Source organism: Mustela nivalis (genome assembly GCF_964662115.1).
Source record: "Mustela nivalis genome assembly, chromosome: 5".
NCBI lineage: Eukaryota > Metazoa > Chordata > Mammalia > Carnivora > Mustelidae > Mustela > Mustela nivalis.
The window spans coordinates 151,689,650-151,711,580 of record NC_139024.1 but is presented as its reverse complement, the minus strand read 5'-3'; the positions used below and the strand labels follow the sequence as shown (position 1 = coordinate 151,711,580).

At 47.1% G+C, this 21,931-nt stretch overlaps 1 protein-coding gene and 2 long non-coding RNA genes across 4 annotated transcripts in view; 1 reads left to right on the top strand and 2 right to left on the bottom strand.

Moving 5' to 3' along the window:
• LOC309864971 (uncharacterized protein) overlaps window positions 1-15,192 on the top strand; it is a 45,567-nt gene extending 30,375 nt beyond the window's left edge. The window contains exons 2-9 of one of the 2 annotated variants that reach the window (XM_082730999.1): window positions 5,665-5,797; window positions 6,274-6,382; window positions 8,432-8,668; window positions 9,159-9,266; window positions 10,766-11,012; window positions 11,879-12,068; window positions 12,819-12,934; window positions 14,791-15,192. In XM_082730999.1, coding sequence (XP_082587125.1) covers window positions 6,378-6,382; window positions 8,432-8,668; window positions 9,159-9,266; window positions 10,766-10,820 — 405 coding nt within the window. In that variant the 5' untranslated portion in view covers window positions 5,665-5,797; window positions 6,274-6,377 and the 3' untranslated portion in view covers window positions 10,821-11,012; window positions 11,879-12,068; window positions 12,819-12,934; window positions 14,791-15,192. Of the gene's footprint in view, window positions 1-5,664; window positions 5,798-6,273; window positions 6,383-8,431; window positions 8,669-9,020; window positions 9,267-10,765; window positions 11,013-11,878; window positions 12,069-12,818; window positions 12,935-14,790 lie in introns of those variants that run through there. The other variant, XR_014311877.1, reaches the window with a different exon arrangement.
• LOC309864974 lies at window positions 7,849-9,868 on the bottom strand. Its single transcript, XR_014311880.1, has 3 exons — window positions 9,711-9,868; window positions 9,247-9,496; window positions 7,849-8,879 (listed from the first exon to the last, which is right to left on the bottom strand). It is a non-coding gene; the product is annotated as an uncharacterized lncRNA (long non-coding RNA).
• LOC309864972 lies at window positions 14,133-21,897 on the bottom strand. The gene is made up of 5 exons (XR_014311878.1): window positions 21,073-21,897; window positions 18,006-18,057; window positions 16,329-16,462; window positions 15,247-15,349; window positions 14,133-14,249 (listed from the first exon to the last, which is right to left on the bottom strand). It is a non-coding gene; the product is annotated as an uncharacterized lncRNA (long non-coding RNA).
• Between the last annotated feature and the right edge of the window lie 34 nt (window positions 21,898-21,931).

Below are 21,931 nucleotides of genomic sequence, written 5' to 3'. Positions count from 1 at the left end.
CTTGAACCCAGGACCCTGGTATCATGACCTGAGCCGAAGGCAGACACTTAACCGACTGAGCTGCTCAGGTGCCCCTCTCTTCACTCTTTTTCATTCTTTTTTCTTTGTTCTCCCCTGACTTGATAATTTCAAATAATCTGTCTTTGACTTCACAGCTTCTGTCTTCTTCTTGACCAAGTCTGCCGTTGGTGTTCTCCATTGCATCTTTGTGTTCATTGCATTCCTCAGCTCCAGACTTTTTCTCTCTCTCTTTTTTTTCTTTCTCTTTCTTTCTTTCTTTTTTTTTTTTTGATTTCTGTATCTCTGTTAAATGTCTCATTTTGCTTGTATACTGTTTTCTTGAATTCACTGACTTGTCTTTCTGTGTTTTCTTGTGGCTCACTGAACTTCCTTAAAACAACTAGTTGAATTGTTTATTGGGCAAATTGCAGATCTCCATTTCTGTAGGGTTGGTTACTGGAAAATTACTGCGTTCATTGGGTTGTGTCGTTTCCTTGACTTTTCATGTTCCTTGAATCATGTCCTTGTGTTGCCATCTTCACATTTAAAGAAGGACTCCCTGTCTGCAGTCTCTACTGTCTCTGGGAGAGAAATCCTTTCTGCCCACCCTGCTAAGCATTCTAAGACTGTCTCAGACATTTTCTATGCATACATGTGTTCCATACTTCTTGTTCTCTCCTAGTGGTTGGGTGGGTGGGTGATGATTCTTAAGATTGTATTCTTTCTCCTGACCCTGCAAAGTCCAGCTGAGTGCTGTCAGCCTCCCATTTGCCTTCCCTAGGGCAATGCTGAATGCTGAAGTTTTTGTGCTTTTTCCCAATCCTGCAGATTTGGACTGGCTTTCTGCACATGCTCACTAGCTCTCTGCAAAGACTTGTACTCACTGACCATGGCAGTGTGAACAAGGAGCTGGCCACGTGGTGGTGGCAGTTGCGGCAAGGGAATGGGGGTGGCTGAGGGTAGGCTGTGCAGAGCGTTGAGGGTGCCTGTGGGCCGGTTGGGGAGATGCACAGGTGAGGCATCCCCAGGGTTTGCTGGTAGGACTTCTTGGTGGGACCCACATAATGGGATCTGCAGCACTTCTGCTCTCCAAGCACCCTAGCTGCTGATCTCCTAGCTCCTCCTGATGCTTCAGCATGTACCATCTCAGTGTTAAGGATGAGGCAAGAAGGTATGGGGACTCTTTGGCAGCTGGGGAGGCTAGACACACAATCACATGCCCCCATGTTCCTTGTGAAGAAGTCACTGGCAAACAAGCTCTTCCTCAGTGCTGAGCTGTCCCACTGTTGGAGGAGGGTAGCGGGAGAGTGAACCTGTTCTTATCCTTTTCATTGTGTCCAGTCTTGGATTCTGCTCCAGCAGCGTGTTGGGACTTCTCTGTTGGACTCTTGGACAACCACAGAGCACTTTCATTTGTGGGTGATGCTCAGAATTGGTGTGTTTTCTTGGGTGAGGTAAGACAGAGGACAACTTGTGTTCCTCGATTTCACTGTCGCCTCTCCCTGCATTGCATGTTTAGCAACACAGAGTGCCACAAATATCCAAGCTTTTTGGAAGAAAATAAATCTAATTCCAATGGAATGGGTAACTCTGGATTTTGTGTGGTTTGGATTCAACATAGACTCAGGTTCAGAGCCTTTGCGCCTTGGAAATGATCTTGGAACTCTGCTGGAAAATGTTCACTTTCTCTTTTCTCTGGAATATTGATACACCTGTCACATTCAAGCAGGGCCCATGATTGATCTTAATGTGCAGGTGTTCCTAACCAAGGCTGGATGTTTGAATTTGCTTCATTCTATGCAGTCGGTTTTAATTTTGATTAATTGCCATCAGGAGTAATAACTCCTCAGGGCAGATCATTAGGAAGCTACAAAATCGAATATGTTTAGCTACAGGATATGTAAAACTCGTCACCTCCACTGAAACAATCCGAGATACCCTTTGAGTTGCACGCACAAGGAATACTTCGGTCATTCCAACTGGATTTCAGAAACAAATTGAAATTGAATTGGAAATGCCTTTTCATAAGTAAGTTAGCTTTCACATTCGCTTTTTTTCCCCCTTTTCTCAGTAGAGTTTCCTAATTTTGACATGAAAATCACTAACCACAGCTGACAATCATGGATGGTAGGAATAAGACGTTTTTAGGTATATGCTAGGGAACATCTCTCCGGGCATATTTGCTATTATTAGTTGAGATTCATGAGCTCCTGATGGATACATAAGGAAGAGCCGGGGCTTCCCTCTCATTGCCCACCTGAGACCAATGCCTTTGTTGGGCCATTGACTGCTTCTCTTTGTGGCTTATGCACAAGGCTCCCAACCGCCTCTAGCATCCTGACCTCTGGTGTTTTCCTGCTGGCCCATACATGCTCAATGATCTGCTCTTTCCTAACTAGAGCACACCAGCTCCTGCCTTTGCACATGACTCTCACCATCCCTGGAATGCTCTTACTGCTCCCCGCCCCCACCATTTCATCTGGCTACCTCATACTCAGTACTCCTTTTAAAAGTACTCCTTCCGGGGAAAGCTTTGTTGCCTCACCCCACCTTGGGGGCTCTTCTCTGCATCTCACTGTGTCCTGGGCCATTACTACATAACTGCCATCCTAGTTTATTGCCACTGAATGTCTGTCCCCTCTTTTAGACTGTGAGGTCTCTGAGGGCAAAATTCCTGTCTTGTACCTCTACAGCCCGTAGTTCAGGGGATCTGACCCATTTTTGCTTCACCCTTTTGAGAAACTGAAGATAACCATAACCTCGGTCTCTAGATGAACAACTCTGAATTTTGCAGATAATTTCAAGGTGGTCTGGGATGCTCTAAATCCACCTGTGGACTTTAGAAGTCCACGGACCCCTGGTTAAGAAGCGCTGCACTAGCTCTCGGGGACATCAAAATAGTGAGCACTTAACCTGTGCTTACTGCGCGTCCGACATCGTTCTGCGCACTTCACAGGGTGCCCCCATGTATTACTTATCGCAACCCTATGAGGTAGATCCTCGGAGAAGCCCCAGTTTAAAGAGGAGGAAAAGGAGGAACAGCACAGAAGTAACCTGCTCATGATGATCCCTGAACCTGTTCCCCTCACTGACACTGCCTCCTGGCCTCACTCCTGTGGGCATCATAGACTTCCTCCTAATGGGCGTTGCAAACTGTTGCATGAACCGTCAAATGAGCAATAGTATTAGATATATCAGAAACTATGAATAAGGTTAAAATCATGCAGAAAATAAAGTGGCTTAGCATTCAGAGGGTTGGAGCTTTCTCAGCAAAGTGGAGAGCATAGAGTGCAGGCTACGCCCAGTCTCCAGTTAGCTTTAAATATAAGGAGTTGGGGGGCGGGGGAAGGCGCCTGGGTGGTTTAGTCAGTGAAGTGTCTTTCTTCGGTTCAGGTCATGTTCTCAGGGTCCTGGGATCGAGCCCCTACCTGGGGGAGGAGGCATCTGCTCTCCCCTCCCCCTGCCCCAGCGTGTGCTAGCTCTTTCTCTCAAGTAAATAAATAGCATCTTTTTTTTAAAAAAAAAGTATAAGGAGTGGGAAGGTAAAGAATTTCTGTTTAATATACACCTGACCTGGAGTTTAGTGCTTCCTAAATAAACCACCTCCTACTACAGTGGTAACAGAGCTTGGAATAAAATTGAATTTTGAGTCCGGTATTGACCTCAGAAGAGGGCTGGATGGAAAAATAGAAAGTGCTGTGGTTTTTTGTTTTTGTTTTTTAAGATTGTATTTATTTATTTCACAGAGATCACAAGTAGGCAGAGAGGCAGGCAGAGAGAGAAGGGGAAGCAGGCTCGCCGCTGAGCAGAGAGCCTGATGCGGGCCTTGATCCCGGGGCCCTGGGATCACGACCCGAGCCAAAGGCAGAGGCTTTAACCTACTGAGCCACCCAGGTGCCCGAAAGTGCTGTGGGTTTTTAAGCAAGCACTAATAAGGCACAGTTTCTAGAAGCCAAACCGTTGACTCCCTGTGCACCCCCCCCCCCCCCCCCGCCGGCGAGTGGAAGTGTTAGGGCTAGACTGGAGAAGGATTAAGCAGGTAAGGGTGAGCTAAGCTTTTTCTCTCTTTTCATAAAGATAAGCCTTCGGTGTATTTAGTGATAAGGCAGAGTTTTACAGTTCCAGTCTCACAAGAATAGGACCTCCACGCCAGTGTGCGTCCGCACGCCCTTCTGCTCTGGTCCCAGAAGGGCAGGAAGGGACGGTGGGAACGAAAGAGGAGAGAGACACGTATGTGTCACAGGCCAGCAGTCACAGGAAGTGGCTCCGGGTGGAGGGTGTCCGCTCATCTAGCCCAAGGTCTCTCCTGTTGTCAAAGGTTTAAACGTCAAACGTCAGGCATCGAGCTTGGGGTAGGGACCTGGCAGGAAAAAACTGGGGCAGGGAGAGTTGACTTACTCCAAGAAACTTGTAGTCTACTTCATTCCTGTCTGAGACCGATTTTAACCACATCCCAGGCAGGCCTAGGACTGAGAAAATGCTCTTGGGGTCCCCCGTGGTTGCTAGGATGGATCTTACTGTGTCCTGCGTATCGCATTCGGGGAATCCATCTCTAGGTAAACCTCCAACCACTTCTAGCCTGTGTGTAGAGGGGGCTCGGGTCTTCAGAGGGCCAGAGTCTAACCCCAGCGCTCCTGGGGATGTGAATCTTCATATCTGGAGGGATGGACAAGGGTATGTGAGGTGGGTCATTGCCCGAGTTAGTGCCCTCACAGGTGGCTCTCGCCAGTGCTCAAGGTACCTACAGCTCTGCCTTAGAAACTGTGGGTGGTGCTTCTCCTATCAGTTATTTTTATTGATCTTACGCTTATCCAGATCACTGACCGGATATCTTGGTTCCTCAATGCCAGTGTATTTGGATTATGATATCATGAACCAACAGACACAGGAGCTTCCTGGAACTGAATTTGGGAAAATTTTCTGGTTTCTTTCTTTCTTTCTTTCTTTCTTTCTTTCTTTCTTTCTTTCTTTCTTTCTTTCTTTCTCTTTCTTTCTTTCTTTCTTTCTTCTTTGTTTGTTTGTTTGTTTTTTAAAATAATATAGAAAACAGTGTCCTAAAATGCTAGCAAGTCATTTAAAAATATTTGGCTGGGAAGGTTAACTTTTTCTAATACTAGCTTGCCTTGCTTTATAACCTAGCTGTCTTCAACTACAAGCAATCATTTAAAGGGGGGCTACATCAAGCCAGTTTTCCACTGAGTTATAATCATGGAGACTCTAATTATCCAGGTTTCATCTCACATTGGGTTGTAATTCATTAAAATTCCTTTTGCCCCTTTTCAGTTGGATGCATTTCAGCGTTCTAAATTCTCGTCTCTTCCTGTTTCAAAAATGTAGACAGTTAATAGAGTGTATTCATATCTCATTTGTTTGTTAATTTGTTTTTGCAATGATCTCTTTGTCCCTTCATTTCTCTGACCTGTGGCTGTACCTACCTTACCAGTTAAAATGCAAATTTTCTTAGAGGCTGGTCCCTACTGATCATAGCCAAAGAATTTTGATCTTGCAAAATGATTTGCATTTGGATGAAGGATTCCCACTGCAAGTAGGAATTTGCACCTGGATGCAAATCCAGAGAGAGCGGGCTCTGCGGGGCTGTGCGGTGGACTTGGGGAGAGGGAGGTGGTGTCTTTGCGGTGACGGAAGGTATTGCATTCTGTGAAGGACACAACCCTGCGCTACAGAACAGGACTGGGAGCGAAGCCTTTGATTTTTGCCCTTCTGGAAGGTCTGCATCGGTGCGAAGCCGTGAGATGTTGGCAGGTCCACTGTGTATCATCAGGGCAGCTGAGTTGATGTGAGTTTGCCCTTTGGCTTTCAAAGATCTCTCGGGGCAGCCTGACTGGGAGAGGTTATCAGCTCCCCTGCCCTGCCTGGTGGGGGTCAGTGTTTAGCTGGTATAAAAGCTTTATGGAAATGTGTATCTTTCGTCACCACCGACCAGACCGTTCTTGTAACAAGGCGTCCAAGGAAGTCTCGAAGGATTCCTCCTGGGGCTGGGCAGCCTTGGAGCAGCTCCCGGGAGGTTTATCTTTGCTTTTTCTAATGTTTGCTATCTGGAGAGGATTCCCCAGGGAGTAGTTTGGCTTGGGTGTGAGGCTGAGCCTTTCATGCCTTCTGACCCAGGGAAAACGGGTTCTTTAGATTACAAACCCAATGTAATTCCATCAGGAAGAGTGGGCTCCCGGCAGGAAAGAGCAACAGTTGAGGATTATTGAAAAATGGAATACAGTGTTTTTTTTTTTTTCTTGGCCCTTTTTTTTTTTTTTTTAGAGAAGAAAGGACTATAATTTACACTAGAACTCTGCTCTGTGTTTGAAGATGTGCATTGGAGACTCTTGGGGGAAACTGTTGCTTGCCTCAAATCAAAAGGGAAAATGAGGTTAGAAATAACTTTTAAAACACATCCAGTGACCTGAGTATTATTTTATAGGTCTCAATAAAGGGTGAGAACATGATTTAGAGGGTCTGTGATGGCTCAGTAGTTTGTTAATAATCTCATGTAAAAATTAAATCAGATTGTGAATTATGTACTCTGGATTTTACTTAATTTAGTTTTACTGAATAGGGATTTTCAAGTGTAGTCATTCTTGTTAACATACAGCGATTATACTGGTTCAGGGGGCTGCACTATAAGATGATAAAAGATACAAAAAAATGGTTTTTTTTTGAAGTAAGGTCTACACCCAACATCGGGCTCAACCCCCCAACCCCGGGATCAGGAGTCGCACACTTCACTGTCTTAGCCAGGAGCCCCAAGAAGATAAAAAATATTTGAGTTGATTATGGATTTTATCTAATCACATTGGTCCATTAAAAAAAACAAACCAACAACAGTGCCCCATAGGTTGGTTAAACTGCAGGAGCACAGCACCCAAGTTATTGCTGGAAATTCAAGAGCTAGCTTCCTCACGCCCTCTTCGTTCGTCCTGTGGAACATGGTGTACCGAAGATCTTATTCTGCAAGTTTTTGCAAGATTCTTTTAACAGCCCTCTTTCTAAATTCCTTCTGCAAGAGTCATTTACTCTTTCGAAGAGTGACTGTGTAATTTGGCCCTCGAACCCCTGGGAGTCCCTGAAGATTCGTTAAGGAGTCCAGAAATCTATATTTATACTGAGTATTGTCGAGGACAGAATGAAGAATGAACTGGTATAGATGTACTGTTATTTTTCATGTGTAAGTGGTTGTTGCGATGATTAATCAGTACAAAATACACTGCTTTCTTGACAGCTTTTGGTAATCTCAGTCAACAGAGACTAAAACAAAATGCCTAGTATTGGGTGAAAAATCGGCTCTCGTACTTGAAAAGTTTAGGAACTAGTAGAAAATAGGAGTGGAGAGTATCACCCATGTGGCAAGTTTCCGTTTCAGCTAAAGTTCCTTGTAGGCCTCCGAACTCCCCACGGTCAAAGGAGTTATTCAAGTCTCAGAATGATTCATGCTTATATAACATACTGGGAACAAAAGTGTGGAGCATTAGGATTTGTGGAGGAAAAAGAGGGGGGTACATTCAAATGATCTGCTAATATGAAGTCTTTTTTTTTTTTTTTTTTTAATGCTCTCGAATTACCACATTGTGGCTAAGTAGATGACAGCTGGCCGCAGAAGTCTATAAACTCATTTTAATCATGCTTTCAGCCAGCCAGGATCCCCTGAATCATAATCACGGAGAGGACTCCAGGAAGCGCACCGAGCTCTGCCCTGCTTCCCAAGCCGAGCCCCACTTGTCCGGCCTCAGGATCAATGCTGGGTCACAAAAAAAGGGGGTTATGAGAACAAAGCCTAGCTCAACGGCGGTGGGGGGCAGATGCACCAGAAAGAACCACGCAAAGTTCTGGAGAGAGAAGTTCCTGCCTTTTTTTTTTTTTTTAAGATTTTATTTAATTATTTGACACAGTAAGAGGGATCACAAGTAGGCAGAGAGGCAGAGAGAGAGGGGGAAGCAGGCTCCCCGCTGAGCAGAGAGCCCAATGCAGGGCTCAATCCTAGGACCCTGAGATCATGATCTGGGCCAAAGGCAGAGGCTTAACCCACTGAGCCACCCAGGCGCCCCAACTTCCTGCTTTGTGAAGGGTGGCATCTCTCACTAGCTGACCAAGCACACAGTAAGTTCCCTCCTGTCCCTCTGACAGAAACCAGCCCCACAGTCTAACATTCGAATGTAAGGGACAGAATGAAGCGGGGCTCTTAATCTCGGGCCTGGGAGTTCGAGCCCCACGTTGGGTGTAAAGGTTACTTAAAGAAATAAAATCTTAAAAAAAGATAAATCAGTACAGGATCCAGGAAGAGGAGGCACGTCCTTGTCAACCCCCAGGAACAGGGCCACCTCCACTCCGGGCAGGCAAATAAATCCATTCCTGTTACACACGCCGCAGAAGTTTTTATTGTTGATCAATAATTACAGCTCTCTTTCATGTTTTCACACTCTAGGTCTAAGGAGGGAAGGGAACGGGGCCTGTTAACCTTCATGTGCGACCCAGAGGCCGTTTATGGCCGGCCAGGTGCAAACACCGTATCTAATCTCCCCGGTGTCTGCGGGGCAGCAGCTGCAGCGGTTGGATGGAGTTCTCGGCTATCAGATATCAGGGAAATGTCCATGCCGGTATTGTCCCATTTCGGGGTGGCACAAGAAATCTGCAGGCTGTTTTCCACTTCGACGCATGACAGGTATGACTGGGGAAAAGCCATTTTTACTGAGATCCCAACCATGGGGGCGAGGGCAGCGTGACCCACTCCAAGTTCAAGGGGGAATTGGAGGCCCTTTATCCGTCTCCTTCCTGTAGCTGCAGAAGCCGTCTTCAGCCTTGTGTCTTACTACCACCGGCTCTTTGTAACTGTGGACAGGACCCCAGGGTACTGTGAATCAAAGTGTGTTCACCTGAAAAACAGACACGGTCTTTAGTCTGGCATCAGTGCCTGAGGGTATTTTAAAAGTTAATGTCATTGGGGGTAAAGTAAAACGAGATCCTGAAGCCAGAGTGTAAGACAGAAGGAATGTTTGCACGACTTTCTCAAACAGGGTGTGCAACAGTCTACGGGATGGGCGCGGGCCCTACCACCTCCTGGGATCCTGAGCTGGGACAAGGCGTCTGAGCCCCAGGTCCCTTGTCTGTGCCACAAGGAGTTGATCACCGCACGACGCCCTTCGGTTTTACAGATCTGCACGGAATGCATGCCCCGGGCCGGCAGACCGCGCCTCAGCCCTCTCGTCCCGGATTCCGGGCCGGCGCGGCGGCAGGACTCACCTGTGGACACGTGTTGCAAAGTAAGACATCAGCGTAAGAACTGTGTGTGTCCATAACGCGTCACGTCTGTACGCCTTAAATTAAGATGTCAGGCGTGTCTCAGTGAACTTGGAATCAGAGTGGAGGACGGTTTGTGAAGACTCGGGGTAGTGTTCTAGCTGCCGCCCCGTTCTGTGCGGGCTAACTTCCCTGGCCCCAGCTATTTAGACGACAGCACGATGGCGTCCGGAGCCGGCAGGAATTGCGTTTGCTAAAAGGAGCGGAGAGGCCGAAGGAAATAGGGTTGTTTTCGTCACACGGCAAGGGCTGCGGTGTGGCACAGAGAAGGGCCTGTGCGAACCTCCTCCATCCTTCTTGGCATCGGGCTCTCATTCTCACGCCTCCTTAATGAACATTGCTGGACACCCACCCCGTGGCCTCTGCTGTTCCTCATTGGCTACAAGTGTGTCACATGACCACCCTACCTGCCAGGGAGTCTGGGAGACGGCGTGCTGAAGTTGAGCCCGTCGCTAGGGTTGAAGCCGACCGAGCATCTGCCCGCAGGGAAGAAGGCGGAAGGGGACACAGGGTATGCGGTGGCAGTGGCGGGGCCAGGGCTCTGCTGGGGTTCACAGATCCTGCAGGCTGGAAAGGGCAGGAAATGCAGGGACTGATGGAGTCAGAACGCAGAAGGGTCTTAGGAGAGGGGAACAGTATAAGGAACCTAACATGCGCACAGTTCAGGAGAGTTAAAGTCTTACCCCTGAGTCTAAAAAAATCAACAGTAAATGGACTGGGGGAAATGTTTCTTAACCCTGTAACAATATCTACTAATTTTCCTTTAGCACAAGAGTAGTAATAGCAATCAAACTAATACGTTTCCGGAATGTTTACTATTAGTTATTGCCCATGTGATTCTCAGGGTAATTCTCGGAGGGAGATTTATTATTTTATTACTTTTTTTTTTTTTGAAAATTGAGAATTATAAGTAACTTGACCAAAATCCTATAGCTAGTAAGTAGGTGGGCCAGGATTCGAACTTAATGCCAGAACATGTATAACCCTTATTTTCCTTTATATTATACTATTTCTCAAGGGAAACAGATTGATTGTCTGAAAAAGCCAATTCAATCTTTTTTAAAAAGATTTTATTTGGGGTTGCCTGGGTGGCTCAGTGGGTTAAGCCTCTGCCTTCAGTTCAGGTCATGATCCTGGGGTCCTGGGATCAAGCCCCACGTTAGGCTCCCTGATCAGTGGGGAGTCTGCTTCTCACTCTGACGAATAAATAAAATAAAATAAAAAGATTTTATTATTATTATTTTTTAAATTATTTATTTATTTGACAGAGAGAGATCACAGCAGACAGAGAGAGAGAGAGAGAGAGGGAAGCAGGCTCCCCACCAAGCAGAGAGCCCGATGCGGGACTTGATCCCAGGACCCTGAAATCATGACCTGAGCCAAAGGCAGTGGCCTAACCCACTGAGCCACCCAGGTACCCCGAAAAAAGATTTTATTATTTTTACGTAATCTCTGCACCCAGCATCGGGCTTGAACTCACAACCCTGAGATCAAGACCCAAATGCTCCACCGACTGAGTCAGCCGGATGCCCCCAAAGCTAATTCAGACTTGGACTGCATTCAGAGTATCACAGTAGCTACGTCTGGGGAGAGAACAGTCTGTGATCAAAATGTATTTGTGGCACTGCTCTTAATTCTGCAAGCCGGGTTCAGACGATGGGAACCACGAAATCCTCCTGTACTCACGCCACCTTCAACAGTCTCAGCAGGTAAGGAGGATGCTCTAAGGCCACACCTCCACCTTGCTCTTGGCCCTGGAGCTCCAACAGTGGACTCTTCTCTGTCTCTTATACCCCCAACTTGCCACTTTCTACCAATTCTTTTTCCTCAGCCAATAAGTTTAAAAGTTTCCATCCTAAATAAATAGCCCTCCAAAACCTCGTTGGTAGAAGTACATACCTTTTAAACTGTGACTTCTAATGAGTCTTTGATAACCACACTTCTTAAAAGAATATGTAACGGGGTGTCTGGATGGCTCAGTGGGTTAAAGCCTCTGCCTTCAGCTCAGGTCATGATCTCAGGGTCCTGGGATCGAGCCCCGCATCGGGCTCTCTACTCGGCAGGGAGCCTGCTTCCTCCGTCTCTGCCTGCCAAATAAAAAAATAAAATCTTCAAAAAATAACAACAAAGAATATGTAATATATGCGGTCTCTACCTCCTTGCTTTCCATTTATACCCTTTTCAATTTCCAACTATGTCGGACATCCCCAGCAATTTACAATCACAAGTTTGTCCCTTGTGGCCAGCCTCTTTATAAGGTAAAGGAGCTGACAGTTGGAGGCTTGGTGGAGGCGGTATTTTAAGGGCTGCTCATTTATCTGATATCTTGAAAACATTCCTAAACCTGTTAAAAAGTCTAGTTTTCACAAATGTGTTCTCCTACTAAATCAATAGGACTTTTAATTCACTCCGAAACAGTGAACCTAAACTCGGCAATGATTTCGTGGGCTTGCTGTTCACGTTCTCATTACAGAAGAAAGCAGACTCTTTCTGTTCTTTTATACTTGAATAATTTTAGTGCCTGGGACCGTATTTAAAGTGACTGGAAACTGACTGTTCGGTTTTTGATTATCAGTGGACTAAGCATCAGTGACATGAAGAATCTGGGAAGAGACCATCGCCCGTCCGTTTGCCTCTGCTCCTGTACTCATCATTCCCCAGCTCCACATCCCCTGGGAATATGGAAGAGACCTGAGTCACTTCGGCAACAGTTTGGAAGTAGACCCTTTCACAAAGGCTTGGAAAACCACAGCTTTCAACTGCAAGTATGATATAACTACATTTCTAAACACCACCACCTCGAGATTGTTAGGAATGCTGGTGGTTTTGGAAAGTTTCACCGCCGGCCAATTTTGAGCTCTCAGGCCCCTTCTGTATCCAGTGGATTGGAGCAAACAATACCCTTCAAGGAAAAATTCTAAAATTTCCTAAAAGTAGAAGTAAAACTGTACAGTTGACCCTTGAACAACATGGAGGCCAACCCCCGGTGTGGTGAGAAAGTTGCATGTAACTTTTGACTCCCTGAAATTCTCACTACTAAATGGCCCACTGTTGACCAGAAGCCTTAATGATTACAGTCTGCTAACACACATTTTGTATGCTATGTGTGTTATATACTATATTCTTCCAATAAAGTAAGCTAGAGAAAAGAGGATGTTATTTAAAAAATAAGGAAAATAACTTTACCGTACGAGACAGTAAAAAATCCACATCTAAGTGAACCCACGGAGTTCAAACCCATCTTGTTCAAAGGTCAACTGTAATTAATCTCTTATTAAAATACAAGAAATAATTTTTCTTCCAGATTAGTTCTTTGACTTTTTATCGTTTCTCATTCTGGACCATCTGCAAAGCATGATTAGCACAAGAAATTGCCAAGGGCGGGAACAGAGTGAGAGGCAGGGTCTGGGGGCAGGGGGCGGGGGTGGAGGGTGAGCACGGGCACACACGTAGATCATTCTAGATTAAATACTAAACCAGGAGAAACTGTACATGGAATTCTCCTCTTTTCCCAGGCTGGCGATACACGGGGTAGGATGTCACCTTGTGATGCCCGGCCGCGGCGATAAGCTTTCGCCCCCTCCCGGTCAGCCCCGCGATCAGGACGGCGATCAGGACGGCGATCAGGACGGTGAGCAGCCAATACGCTTAACCATCGCTCTGTACACACATTCCGTTTTTCCACTTTTGGTACAGGCTTCAGCAAATTACATGAGATATCCAACACTATCGATTATTGGCTTTTAAAGCTGATCGTCAATGCAGTCCATTTTAGAAGGATACACAGTGGGGCAAGTTTCGTGTGTGTTTATTGACAGGGGCTCTTTCTAGCTTCTGGACGGGCTTGCACAATGCACCCCATGGGTCCCCAACTCCTCACTCCATTTCTTTCTAGTAACCAGTGTGGCTGCACTTCTCCCTCTGTCTCTTTCTCTTCTAACTTCAGGAATAGAAACAATAAAGATTAGGACAAAGAAAGTGCATGCATGTGGCATGGGGTCGGCGGGGGGAATCTTGGAGCCGGGAGATAGAAGTCACTGGGCAAATCCCTTACCCCTTCTCTCCCAGTCTTACTCGTTTTCAGCTGAGAATGGAAACGTTGTGAGGGGCGTGCACAAAGGCATAATGCACAGGAACATGCTTTCAGAGGTCTCAGGTGCTGTTTCAGACCCAAAGACAGATGGTATTCGTAAAATTTTTGAGTAATTCTAGTACAGGTTTTCCTCGACTTACATCCTGATAAACCATCATAACTTGAAAGTATCCGAGGTCAGCAATACTGGACATCATAGTTCAGGCTGGCCTGTCTGCTCCGAACCCTTATATGACCCTGCGGCTGAGCAAAGCCATTTAACGCGAAGCCTATTTTATAACAAAGTGTTGAGTTTCCCATAAATTTACTTTATAGAACATACGGGCAAAAATCAAGCTTTATGCTGGGTTTCTAACCTACACGGAGGGCCAACACTTGAGTATATTTTACCAAACAACAGAACTCAAAAGAGTTAAAGAAAAAGAATGACCTTAAAGCCTTCCACAGGTACAAGAAATAGTTTAGGGGAACATTCTGTGAAGCCTGTTTTCATGGAGGGATCAGATAGCATGCAATTATTTTGTAATTGCCTTCGGTTCCTTGCTATATAATTATTCATTTGGTTATATGTGCTTTACAAATTAGCACCCCCCAAAGATCTAAAAAAAAAAAAAAAATCACACAGAACGTGGTGATTATCCCTAGAGTTACATCGTTTCTCAAAGGGTAACTGCCATTTCATTTGCTAGGGTCTGAATTCACATCATGACCTCATGGCAATCATGTACTTTCAAAGTGACTTGCCTGGCTGACCAGGTCTTGAAAGGTTGTGTGCAGCTCTGGTCTGAGGCAGTGGTTGGGAACAGGTGCCGATGCAAACTGGTGAGTGCAGCGGGTTCAGATGTGCTCCAGGCTGTGGAGGGCTCACGGTCAATAGTGGTGAGTGTGTGTGTGTGTGTGTGTGTGTGTGTGTGTACGCGTGCGGATTCCCATGCACATGTAAGCACGACATCCGTGGGTTTCTCAGGTCTCCCAAAGGCCCACCAATTCACGGAGGAATGTTTTACCCAACCAGGAATCATTCCCACTCCCAAAGCCACACCGATTTGTTAGATTTATTAGAAGGTCAAAGGAAGAGAACTATAAATGTCGCACCTTCCTTTTAAAATCAAGATCAAAAGTAAAAACGTCTTTTATGAAATACGAGAAGTTCCGTGGTGGGGGTATTTACACCACAGAAATGGGCAAACGCTATAAGCCATTCTTTTCTTCCTCCGAGAGCCAACTTACTAGCATACCGCAGAGTTCAATCTTTAAAGGAACACTTGGCTGAAAAGCCCGTTTCGCATATACTTCTTATGGGATGGGGTCTCCCTTGTCACCGACTCTTAGATTTTAACCCTTTCCTGAGTGACTGTAAGCTTAGTTTCTGTTTTTCCCCTCCTTTCTCTTAGGCTCTTCCAAGCCACTCAAAGACTGTTACAACTGAACACTCACTGCACGAATCCCGTGTTTGAATACTGGTGTTCAAGGGCACAGGATCTGAACTTGAACGCAGATTAGACACTGAAGGTTTGAATGCGCAGCCTCATATTTACCAAGAGTGTGATCTGAACAATACTCCTCTCTTCATGCCTCCCTTTTCTCATTTGTGGAAGGGACCTCACGGAGGTTGAATGGGAATTCCTTCCTCGGAGGGTGGTTGTGGGAATGATGTAAGTTATGGATGTAAAAGGTTTGGAACTCTGGCCACGGGAGGCCCTATGCATGTGATTATTACTGCATTCGTGGTTGGGAAGATTAGCCTGTGTGCCTGGCACACGCCCGACACTCATTAAATAGAAACTGTGTCTGTTTTTCTTTCTTGCAGTTGTTATTATACATTGGTATTTGGGTTAAAACATCTTTACCTTCAGGGACTGGAAGCCTGATGTCTCCTGGGCCACAGCCTAGCTCTTTTGAGGGCTCCTGTTGTCCCAGCTGATTCCACTTTCTGCGAGTGCACCTTCAGCTCTGAAAAGGAGCGAGCCCAAAGTAAGGGGGGGCGCCACGTGGAGCCTGCGGGGGAGTCAGGGCAAGGAGAGCCAGGTGACCTGTCCTTCCTTTAAACTGCTAGAACTTACTGCCTGTAATGCTTAGTCTGTAAGGATGCGGTGACGTCATTCTGTTGTCCCTTGGGATTCGGTGTGAACCTAGGATACCATGGCGATAACACTGTCCCCCGCTGCCCTTCCTTGGTCGGGCTGGGATGAGCAGAAGTAGGGTGCGTGCTGCCCCACCTTTTCCAAGCTGCTTCTCTATCTTCTCACTGTCACGGCAGTCCTGTGTTCAGTAGCATTCTGGCTACAGAGAAGCCCAAAAGATGGGACCGAACCTGTGGGACCTATTCCAGGGGCGTGCCAAAGCCACTGAACAGGGGAAGGGGCATCTCCCTGGCTTGTAGCCCTCCAGATGCAGCCAACTTGACATTCCAAGCCCTTGCTCCTGTGGACTAAGTCCCCTAGAGCTTGCAGGCAAAGCCTCTTCCCCTGAAGCTCTGGCTCCTCGAAGGAGGGATTCTGAGCTCTGAAACATACAGCACACCTCGGCAGGTGTGCGGATTGGCCGCTAGACACCACAAGTGAAGACATATTCAAATAGGGAGCTCCATGGCTACACGGGCCAGAGGCCCCAGGATTGCACATTCTGCATAGAACTGGCAACTTTGTCTTTGCCTGAATACCTCAAATCCAGTGTATACTTCTACTCTGTCTACTCTAAGATCTCTAAAACCATGATGAAGTCATGCCCCTCAGTAATTTCTCTGTTGAACTGTGACACTCCCTTAGGTTACAGAAGGTATGCAGAAATAATACTGGCCTTTCCGATCTGTTACCTGCAAAAGTCAGGAAACAGAGGCTAATCCTACACTTTCCAGAATCCCAAGTTCTTTGTATAGGCGTTTTTTGGGAGGGGGCTTGTTTGTGCTATGATCTCCTAAAAATATCCTTACCTGGGCACCTGGGTGGCTCAGATGGTTAAGCATCTGCCTTCGGCTCAGGTCATGATCTTGGGGTCCTGGGATCAAGCCCTGCAGCAGGCTCCCTGCTCCTTGGGGAGCCTGGTTCTCCCTCTGCCTCTCTCTCTCTTATGAATAAATAAATAAAATCTTTTAAAAAATATCCTTACCTATCTCAGTGCAAATAACCTCAGTCTGCTATGATGACCAACTGAACCAGGAAAGGAGAAGGAAGAAGAGGAGGAACATAATCACAGCTAACAGCCATTGGTCGCTTAGCACGTGTGAGCATAGCATCACGAATGTACACAACTGGTGTGCATGGTATTTTTATCTTTGTTCGACAGAGGAAGCTGAATCCCAGACAGGGGAATGAACCTGCCCAAGGTCACACATATAACCAGTGGCCTAGGATTAAAGACCCTCTTACCTGAATGGGAGAAGATATTTGCAAATATAGCAGATAAAGGGCTAGTAGCCAAAATCCATAAAGAACTGATCAACCTCAACACCCAAAGAACAAATAATCCAATCAAGAAATGGCCAGAGGACATGAACAGACATTTCTACAAAGAAGACATCCAGATGGCCAACAGACACATGAAAAAGTGCTCCACATCACTCGGCATCAGGGAAATACAAATCAAAACCACCATGAGATACCACCTCACACCAGTCAGAATGGCTAAAATTAACAAGTCAGGAAATGACAGATGCTGGCGAGGATGCGGAGAAAGGGGAACCCTCCTACACTGTTGGTGGGAATGCAAGTTGGTATGGCCACTCTTGAAAACAGCATGGAGGTTTCTCAAAAAGTTGAAAATAGAGCTGCCCTACGACCCAGCAATCGAACTACTGGGTATTTACCCTAAAGATACAAATGTAGTGATCCAAAGGGGCACGTGCACCCGAATGTTTATAGCAGTAATGTCCACAATAGCCAAACTATGGGAAAAACCCAGATGTCCATCAACAGATGAATGGGTAAAGAAGATGTGGTATATATATACAACGGAATACTATGCAGCCATCCAAACCCCCACATCCTGCCATTTGCAAGGACGTGGATGGAACTAGAGGATATTATGCTGAGTGAAATAAGTCAATCAGAGAAAGACAATTATCATATGATCTCTGATATGAGGAATTTGAGAAATAAAACAGAGGATTATAGGGGAAGGGAGGGAACAATGAAACAAGATGAAACCAGAGAGGGAGACAAACCGTAAGAGACTCAATCTCAGGAAACAAGCTCAGGGTTGCTGGAGGGAAGGGGGTGTGGGAGGGATGGGGCGGCTGAGTGATGGACACTGGAGAGGGTATGTGCTATGGTGAGGAATAAAAAAAAAAAGACCCTTTGACCTGCGAGCTTTATGATGAATGAACCATTATGTTTGACATTCCTAAGCACTCTGGATTCTGGGGTTGAAATGAAAGAACGTGTGATTAGAAGCTGGCATAATTAAAGATATCACACCACCTCCATCAGCTCTCTGGAGGGAAAGCCACCACTCTGATTTTAGCGTTTGCCCATTTCTGTGGTGTAAATATTCCCACTGTGCTTGACTGCAAGCTGCCCGTGCTTTGGTAGAGTGACCGAGTATGTGCAAGGAGTGGGTCTTGGTGCAGGTGTACGATTTGGGCTCCGGGCTCTACTGCCCTTTTACTCACATGCTGCTATAAGCAGAACTCAGCCTTTCTGAGCTTCAGTTGTCTCCCTCATCTGTAAAACAAAAGATGAAAGAATAAATTGCATCCACAGCCTTAGGAAGGATCCATATGATGCGAGGTGACGGGTCTGGGAAGTCTAGGGTGTTCCTTTAATGTGAAAATGGGAAATCTGCTAGTCATTAAAAAGGTCACTTTCGAGAAGAAACATGCTTTCAATTTTAATGAAGTTCAATAAATACAGTCATCTAGTCTCCTTCCCACCCTTTTATCTTGTCTAGGCCTCACAAGCAGGGAGAGCAGCAGAGGGAGAGGGAGAAGCAGGCTGCACACTGAGCAGGGAGCCCAATGCGGGACTCAATCCCAGGACCCTGGGACCATGATCTGAGCTGAAGGCAGACACCTAACCAACTGAACCCCTAGGCTCTTCTTGAACTTATTTTCTTATCGGATAAGAGTTGGAACAGAGACCATCACAATCACTTGGCAATTTCACCTTGGAAGTATTTGGATTTTCCAAGGCAAGAGTTCTTAAGCTAGAATATTTAATACAATTAGTTTCCTCAATAATCCTGTTTATTATACTGTGTATGCACATCACCGAGAAGCGACTCACAAACTTCTAAAGACTGCCAGAGACTGTGTCCCCACTCCGACCCCCAAAGGTGCACGTGTCAAAATGAAGATTTCCAGAGAGCTTAGGAACAGATTTTTTTTTTTCCCCCTTATCTAACAAAGGCCTGGACAGCCACCACCTCACTGGCCTCATTCTGCAAAATGCAAAGGAAAAGGAAATGTGTGCCTTCTATTTCTGAATACCTAAAATTAAGAGAAATGTATGTCATTAACATATGGGGGTTTGACTGACTTTCATAAAGCAGATCACCCATTTTTCTACACACTCGCACACCCCCTTCTCCATCCTTTGCTACAGAGGTTTCAAGTCTGTACTTAATGGTTGTGAATTAAGTCATTGGGAAGCATGCTATTTCAGGATAGTCTGCAATGAAAGGAAAGCTTGCTCTCTGCCTATGGGCAACCTGGGCATCTCTGGGCACGCTTTCTAAAAATACCAATGCTAGAGCCATTTTTTCTTGGTGGCCAAGCACCTGAGAGAAATCAGAAGCAAAGACGGGATGTCCTAGAGGGAGGGAGAGTGTCTCTGGCCTGCCCCAGTGACCCACGCTGATCACCCTCATTCATGGTACAAGCTGGCTGGCTTTAGCAAGTTCCAGACTGAGTCTTACCTACACCCAGGGTGGGGGAGGGGGCATGCAGTCAGCACCACAGGCACAGATCTGCCATCTGATGAAGAAGAAGGCCTCCTTGCCCCTCCGAAATGAATTAGTGCTCAAAATGCTCCAGCAGATAGCCATACCTTTTCTGGAAGCTTTATTTGCCTCAAAAAGTGTAAGGAATGATGCTAAAACTTATTGGTTATTTGTGTCATTTGGGTGCTCATTTCCTGGTAACAGATTTTGAAAGAAGATGGCAGGGGGAACTTAAGAGACTTGGACTCTCTAATGAGAGCACGAGAGAATAGGAAAGACAGACCTCTGTTGGGTTCCCTGCAGGCAGCAGCCTTCCCCATGGGCCTCTGGCTCCCTCCTACCCGCCCACTGCCTCCAAATAGAATCAGTCCTTCATTTACATACTCCTAGTCATCCTAATCTTAATATTCAGAGTATCCCTAATACAGTAATTCGATGAGGGCATGGATGATTTATGTCCTCTAGTTTGGACCTCTTAGTTTTGACTAGGATTCATGTCAAGACAACCTGAAAAGCAGCAAATAGAAAACTAAAATTTGTAGGACATAAATAGGAAAAAAACACAAAAGCTCCGATGAATTCTTACGAAGTGCCTGGCATAGGCCAGGGGAGCAGTCCTCTGTTGGCCCCTCACACCGGGTGTCTGTGTCATTCGGGCTCCGAATCAGGAGCACCTGTCCTCAGAGAGGCTGGCCCTGGGTTGTCCTGTAAGACACCTGGCACATCCCGAGTGCTCTGTCAGTGCTGGCGAGGTGACGTTATCTTCAGAGGACGTCTCCTCGGAGCAAGGTGTATGCAAATACTAGTATTGTTATGCTTCCAGCACAAATTCATAATTGACTTTCTGTTAAACATTGCAGCAAGTTAAATTAATTCAGTATGATTACAGTCATTAAACAAATGCCTGGTAATGACTGCTTTCTTATTTCGACATTCCTCAAACCACTAGGGTAATACCATATAAGGCTTTTGCTCCATTGTCAGATTAATTGGGATGCGCAACCTGCGCTCCGGCACGGAGCGTGCGCACTGCTTTCCAGCGGCCGCACCACGATTTAAAGCTATTGCTGGACTCCTTTACCCCCGGGGTTTCCCTGTTGCTCCTGCCATCGCGTTAGGGTACCATTTACTAGTCCGTTACAGCCTACAAGTGGCTTGAGGCAATTTTTACCTGTTTGTTTGTTTTTTTTAATGTGCTTTTAAAATCAGAACACTGGCAGGAATTCCCCCCATGTTTCTTCTTCGGACGCTGAAGCTAATGAAAACGACAGGTGGCAGAGATGACTGCAGCCTGTGTTCGCGTCGCAATGGTCACTCCAAGAATGACCTGCCGCCTTTAGCAAGCAGGGCAGAAATAGTTAAGTCCTGCAGGCTGCGAGTTAAAGCACACACACACGCACACGCACATGCACACAAACTGTGCCCCAGAGAAAAGCAAGGAACGGGGAGCCGTCCCTGCCAGGTGTGGGGGATCGCTGCCAGGTGCGGAGCGAGGCAGGCTGCGCTCCCGCAGCAGCGAGGCTGCAGACGTCTTCAAGGTCACCTGCCCGGTGCCACCCTGGAAACCGGCCTGATGCTGCGGAGGCCACGGCCCAGGAGCGCCCTGCGATCAGCTGACGGCTTCGTCACCGCCGCCGCCTGCTGCACCGTCACGGTCACGGCTGCCAGAGCCCGGGCTCCTGCCGCTTGCCAGCCGCAGCGCAGCAAAGCCGGGGCGGACAGCTGGGCGCACAGCGGCAGAGTCTGAGAGTGACCTCCTCCTGCCGCCACTCCGCATCCCTTACGTGAGGAGTATTTACCTTGGGTTAGCCAGGAGCAGAGACGCGGTCTGAGTGCGCACGTTGGCCGCGGAGTTCGCCGCAGAGCAGGTAGTGCTGGAGCCTCGCAGCTGCACTGCCTCGGGCGGGGCGCGGCGGGTCACCCCTGCCACCTGTGCCCCCCGCCTGCGGGCGCCTCATGCCACGCGGCTCGCCCTGCAGGAATAGAGGCTAGGACCGAGGAGACGAGGCTGCCCGTGGCTGGTGCGGCTGGCCGGGGCCTGCGCAGGCGACACCAGCAAACTGAAGCCATGGGACTCTCCCACTCCCGGTTCAGGCTGGTCACAGGGGCTGGCGCGGGTCCCCGCTCCTCAGTTAGAACACGGTGTAAAGGAGAAACCAGACTCACTGACCTAATTCAATGCCAGTCCTCTCTGGATGCGGGGACAGCTGCCGACTAGCAGGGACACGACCAGCCATCAGTGGACGATTGCTCAGTGCATTCCAGAGAGAGAATGACAGTCTGACTCCGGTCATCTGATGGCTTCTTCTTATTTTCCTACATAATCGTGCTGCTAGGTGTGCAGCTGTCTGCAGTGAGCCTGCCTTCGGTGCAGTCTTCCTCTGCTCTGGCTGGAAATCAGGGTGCCAGGCAAGCCTGCTTTCGCACTGGTTCCTCTCTGCGTGATGCTACGTAACTGGGATGGGTCACACTGACAACAAAGAAAGAAGCAGGAAGCCTCACTTTATCTTCTCTTGCGATGTTAGCGGAATGTAACTCTCCTTCGCAGGGATGCGCTCCTGCATGTGCCCTTGTGCGCGCGCGCGCCCTGTAATTTATCTACTCCGGGAGCCTAACAGATAGCATCACGGATGTGGTTTTTAATGATCTGGGGTGGGC